Here is a 6,253-nt window from a genome sequence, read left to right on the forward strand (position 1 = left end):
ACATCTTGCCATTGTTAGGCATTTAAGTTAAATGGCTATTTGGTGACATTCACTTTATTCTAAATGAGCAGAGCAGGTCCTGGAAGATCTGACAAAGACATCAGGGGTCAAAAGAGGAAAACGTGTCATCTAGCTTAGAGACTCTTGAAATTTAATTCATTTTATATTGGAACAAGTGAGAAGAAAGAAAAGTATATATTTACTAATTTAATATCTACATTAACAAACATTTGGGTGGCTTCCCAGATAGACTGAAAGGTATTTTAGTGGAAGAATTTCAGCAATGCCTTCATTGTTACAGGCAGGCTGGATGAAAATTACAAAACAGCTTTTTGGACATTCCAGATTCTTTACTTGGTATTTAAAAAAAAGTCTGTCTTGCTGGGCGCCGGTGGCTCATGCCTGTAATCCTAGCTACTCAGAAGGCTGAGATCTGAGGATCAAGATTCAAAGCCAGCCCAGACAGGAAAGTTCGTGAGACTCTTATCTCCAATAAACTGCTAGAAAACTGGAAGTGGTGCTGTGGCTCTAGCGGTAGAGCACTTGCCTTGAGCTGAAGAGCACATGGACAGCGCCCAAGCCCAGAGTTCAAGCCCCACGACTGACAAAAAAAAAAAGTTTGTCATAGTCTAAGAAACAGTAGTACACTATCACCTATCATTTGTTCCATTGTTTTTATAGAGTATCTGAAGCAACCCTTTTGCCTTTCTTTCATATAGTAGGTCATATTACTTAGTCTTACCTTTTATGTCTAACAAAAGTGAGGTGCTCTGCTTTGATGGAAAAATTTAATTAACGTCTCAAATACAAATAAATAATTATTCTTTTAGTTGCTATTTGATACACTTGTGATTACCACTCAGCTTTCTATGGGAATGTTCAAAGAATGCACTTCCTTGAGAGAAGTCACAGCTGTATAAATAGCAAAAAGTAACTTTTTATCCCATAGTTTTCTCCAGCTAAGTTTGGGACAGCAGGTCAAACTAGATCCAGTCCAGGCTTACAGGGGTGTTGGAGGCATGTGGAAGAGCAGGGAGTGCTAGCTGCCTCTTCTTTTCCAGATTGCTGTCACGGGAGCCATGATGTCCTCTTCTAACATGTCAGACATATTTGAATCTCTGTTTTAAAGGATTTTTCTACTTTCATCTTGGTATTAGTTACAGTTTGGAAACTGTGCAATAATATTTTGACCTCCATCCTTCCTTTTAGCAACATTATTTTTTGTCACACATTTTAACCTTTCTGTAGAAACTGTAATGTTTCTAAGTAAGGGAAATGTGTTATGTCCCTTAATGACCAGACTGAAAATATTTCAGGCTCTGTGGGCAGTGAGGCAAATTGAAGTTATTATGTAGGTACTTGGTATCATTTTCAGTGTACCCACTTAAAGGGTGCAGAGGTAGGGGAATCCACTCAGTGTCAGAATACTTAGCATATGAGAGATCCTGGGTTTCATCCCTAGCATCTACATCAATGATATGTGCCCATTTAGAAATGTGAAACCACTTTTGATTTGCAAGCCATACCGAAATACTTGGATATGGATATGTTTGCAAGCCCTCTTTTCTTTTCTTTCCTAGAAGCCTATGGCTGGAAGTTACGGAGCAATGGGTGATGATGGTTCTATTGATTATACCGTTCATGAGGCCTGGAATGAAGCCACCAATGTGTACTTGATTGTAATCCTTGTTAGCTTTGGGCTCTTCATGTATGCTAAGAGGTAAATTTGCAAGTGTCTCAGAGTAGATAAGAAACTTGCAGTTTAAGAGGTTTGCAGGCTTTTAAAAAATTGTGCTTAATGCTAATAATAATTTCAGTAGAAATTTTGTTTCTGTTATGAAAGGGATTATATACTCTTGTCTCCTTGATCTGTTTGGCTTTTAAAACCCTTACTTTAAGAGATGAATATTAAGTCCAGAGAAGGCAATGATTGGGAAGATCATGGCTCAAGACCAGGCAGGCAAACGGTCCAAGAAAGCCCCATCTCAATGAATAATGCTGGGTATAGTAGTGTGTGCTTTTGATCCCAGTTACATGGGAGACTGTAGGTAGGAGGATGGTGGCCTGAAGCCACAAGGAAAAAAGACCCTATCCCCAAATAAAGGAGGATGTGCAGGGAGGTTTAGGGTACCTGCCTACCAAATATGAGGTCAAACCCCAGTATTGCAAAAAGGAAGGCAAAAGCTCTCAACAGAGCCAGCTGCTGTAAACCTCTAGTGTGATATCAGTTGGTTTGGGGTTTTTTGTTTGTTTGTTTTTAATTCTGGTCCTGGGGCTTGAACTTAGAGCCTGGTTGCTAACCTGGAGAATTTTCCCTCAAGGTTAGCACTCTACCACTTGAGCCATAACTCCACTTCTTGCTTTTTAGTAGTTAATGGGAGATAAAATTCTCATGGATTTTCTAATTTAAGTTTCCTTCTCCATCTTTCCTGGTTCCTTTCCCTAAGTGTAGTAAGTAATAATAATGATATAATAATAATAATAATGAAAAATAAGAGAAGGGTGTACTTTAAGGAGGAAAACAATTTGGACTGACTTATATCTGCTTATAGCCACACACTTCAGGGAGGTTCCTTCCAAGGTTAAAAAAAATAACAGCTGTAGGCAGTTCAGAGCAATGAATGCTTCAGATATATATATAGGCCTGGGAATAGCTCGGAGCCCACACTGGGTCTCAGGTGCACAGTCACCACCATTCCTGGCCAGGTGGCTGTCCTTAAGCAGCCAGACAAGTGGCCACCTGGACTCTATAAACAATTGAGTAGGAGAAGTGCCACATGTCCTCCTTAGTCTGCTTGCAGGTAGCAGCTGTTTTCTAAAACAAGGCACCACCTCCCCACTTAGTGTTTTAAAAGCAGAAGCACACTCTTATTATTTAAAATGCTCCACTAAGACTAATTTAAGAAACACATTTATTCATAGATTTGCAAGTTTAAGGCCTACTCACATTTAGGGTCTTTTCCAGCTGATAATTTTATCTTTATTTGGATAACATAAGAACAAGGGTAAATGAGATGTTTTTTTATTTATACATTTTTTTCATAGAATGGCTTTTTAGGGGCAAATTACTTTTTATATTAATTGGATGTTTTTAGCATTTCTTCTCCTTCACAGCTCCAAAGCTTTACATGACAGTCTGATAATTTTACTTAAAAAAAAGAATGCTTGAACCAAAAAAATAGCTCACAAAAGCAAAATGTGACATAAAGTGAACTTCTAAAATCTAGCTTCTGATTTCTGAGATTTCAAGAATATTACACACATTCAAACAAACCTCTTCTGCATTGTTTTAGGAATAAAAGAAAAATTATGAGGATATTCAGTGTGCCATCTTCAGAAGAGACTTTGTCAGAGCCCAACTTTTATGACACAATGAACAAAATTCGCTTACGCCAACAACTGGAAATGTATTCTATTTGTAAGTGTATTCTGTGCTTAACTATATACATAGCATATTTTAAATGGTCTCTGGGATTGACTCTAGTTAGCAAAAGGTTATAAAAAATAGACAGTTATAAAAGTTAGTGTCTTTTTTCCGAAGCTAAACACAATTTCAGCAAAGGCACTTTATCTTGGTGTATCATTGCACCCTTTGTACAGGGCCGTTCCAAGACCTGAGATGTTCAGATGATTGTAGTCTTTCAAATTTTGCAAAAATTGAGATTTTTAACCATCAGTAAAGACTTTTTATCTCTTCCTATTCTAATTTTTCTTCATTTACTTTTTCCCTCATATGAAGTGGTATTGAAGCCAAATTACTGCAAACCAAAGTCATATGGGAATGGCATCATTATGCAAAGCCAGAAGTCACATCTCAGTACCACTGTGCCTGCAGCACTAAGCCCTGCCAACACTAGCAAATGAGATATGCAGAAGAAACAGTTTAGAACTTGTGGAGCTGCAAGGACTTACACATTTAAGCCATAGCTTTTTATGCCTCTATTTAAAAGAGGCTGTCCCTTGTGTTCTCTAAATGAGGATACAAGTGAGCAAGATGTTAGCATACTACATCTGTAAAGTCAAGTGATCAAAACATCTTTCATTATCTACATCACTAAAAGTACTCTATGCAAACATAGAAGGTGGCACAGGACGATTCACACCAGCTTATTGACTTCTGTTGCTTTCATGGCCACCATTTGGAGTTTAGGGAGAAAAGATTGGTTAATTTTAAAGGAAAATGTCCACAGTAAAAACTGGTCTATGTGTTCACACGCATTCACATAAAAAGAAGCAAAACAAGATGAACAGCAAGATGTTTACTAGCATATGTGTCAGGCTTAGTGGAACTTCAGTGAATGTAAGTATATATAATGTACTGACAAGTACTCTTTATAAAGTGGTATATTTTCATATAATCCACATTTTTCACCTCAATTATTTCTAATACCTAACACAATATAAATGCTATTTTAAATGGCTGCTCTACCATGTTAGGACTAACAAAAGAAAAGTTCAGTACAAATATTTCTTTTTCAATTCATGGTTGAACCAATGAAAACTGAGGTCAGCTGTTCATATTTCAGTTAGTTAGTACCTTTCTTTTGCATAGATTGTACCCAAACAATTAGCAGTAGTGGTTCCTTTGAAGAGAAAATGAGGAGGGGTGCTTGCTATAAGATACCCACTGAGAGGCAAGACACTTCTCCCCTATTGTTCCTTCTGCACTTGGCACAATATTCATGTGTCATCAGTGCAAAATAAGAAAACTTAGCATAATTTGGGGTAGTCTAAAGGCAGAAACAACACAAATATCTGTGCAGATGAATGGATAAATAAAATATATTCATACATATAATAGAATATTATTCAGTTTAAAAAGAAGGGGATTCTGACCCATGTTACCACATAAATTAACCTGGAAGATGATAGGCTAAATGAAATAAGCCAGTCCAGATGGATAAAATACTGTATTATTTTACTTAGATGAGACAAAGCATAGAAACAGAAAGTAGAATAGTGGCTGTCTGGGCCAAGAAGGGAAACATGTAGGAAGTTCTTGTTTAGCAGGTACAGAGTTGAGTTTGGATGGATAGTAGTAGTATTTGTCTAGCAGTGTAAGTGTACTTACTGTTAAAAACTCTATACCTAAAATGGTTAAGATTGGGCTGGGAAGGTGGCTCAGTGGTAGAGTGCTTGTCTTGCATGCATGAGGCCCTGGGTTCAATTCCTCAGCACCACATAAGCAGAAAAAGCTGGAAGTGGTCCTGTTGCTCAAGTACTGGAGCACTAGCCTTGAGCTGAAGAGCTGAGGGACAGCACCCAGGCCCAGAGTTCAGGCCCCACAATCCACAAAAAAAAAAACAACCTAAAATGGTTAAGATGCCAGATTTTATGTATATTTAACAACAATAAAAATGTTTTAAAAGTTTAAGTATTTTTAATTGTATGGAGCCAAAAAGAAAATTAAAAGTAAAGGGCCAAAGACATGACTCAACTGGTAGAACACTCGCCCAACAAGTACAGTGCCCTAGATTCAGTCTCCATTACTGCCCAGAAAAAGAAAATTACAAGCAAAGAATGAAGTTTTTATTGATGCTATTCAAGATAGAAGTTCTCTGATGAAAGAGGTGACATTGATCAAGATTGTACTTATAAACTGACATATTTAATTGAAACCCCTTTATATGGCTACTTAAATAAATAAGACAAATTCTCTCTTACCAGTAATATCTTCATGATATAAATAAACCCACTTTTGGTAAGAATAATGAAATTTATCAGAATTGCTGTTTGCAAGGTTTTTTTTTTTCTTTTATTTACTATTGCTATAACAAATGACCACAAACTCATGGCTTAAAACAAGACAAATGCATCATCTATCATTTTCATGGTTAAAAGTCCTATAACAGTTTCCTTATAATTTCTCATAGCTTTTTTTCCTTTTCTTTTTTTGTCAGTCATGGGGCTTGAACTCTGGGCTTGGGCGCTGTCCTTGCACTCTCCTGCTCAAGGCAAGCGCTCTACCCTACCGCTTGAGCCACAGTGCCACTTCCGGTTTTTTTTTTGGTGGGGGGGAGGGATGGGAGTATTAGAGATAAGAGACTCGAGGACTTTCCTGCTCAGGCTGGCTTTGAACAGTGATTATCAGATCTCAGCCTCCTGAGTAGCTAGGATTACAGGCATGAGCCACCAACGCCTGGCTATTGTCTCATAGCTTTTAAATCTGCCTCCATGGGCTGGGAAGGTGGCTCAGTGGTAGAGCACTTGCCTTGCATGCCTGAGGCCCTGGGTTCAATTCTTCAGCACCACA

General features: G+C 37.9%; 2 protein-coding genes across 4 annotated transcripts in view; one reads left to right on the forward strand and one right to left on the reverse strand.

Moving 5' to 3' along the window:
• Slc20a2 (solute carrier family 20 (phosphate transporter), member 2) overlaps positions 1 to 6,253 on the reverse strand; it is a 124,923-nt gene that overhangs the window by 117,515 nt on the left and 1,155 nt on the right. The window lies entirely within an intron of this gene.
• Positions 1,355 to 6,253, forward strand: part of Smim19 (small integral membrane protein 19) — a 26,243-nt gene continuing 21,344 nt past the window's right edge. The window contains exons 1-3 of one of the 2 annotated variants that reach the window (XM_013025785.1): positions 1,355 to 1,720; positions 3,294 to 3,418; positions 3,740 to 4,333. In XM_013025785.1, the coding sequence (XP_012881239.1) occupies positions 1,587 to 1,720; positions 3,294 to 3,418; positions 3,740 to 3,864 (384 nt within the window). In that variant the 5' untranslated portion in view covers positions 1,355 to 1,586 and the 3' untranslated portion in view covers positions 3,865 to 4,333. Of the gene's footprint in view, positions 1,721 to 3,293; positions 3,419 to 3,739; positions 4,334 to 6,253 lie in introns of those variants that run through there. The other variant, XM_013025795.1, reaches the window with a different exon arrangement.

This window comes from Dipodomys ordii, unplaced genomic scaffold, assembly GCF_000151885.1.
Source record: "Dipodomys ordii isolate 6190 unplaced genomic scaffold, Dord_2.0 Scaffold4, whole genome shotgun sequence".
Lineage (NCBI taxonomy): Eukaryota > Metazoa > Chordata > Mammalia > Rodentia > Heteromyidae > Dipodomys > Dipodomys ordii.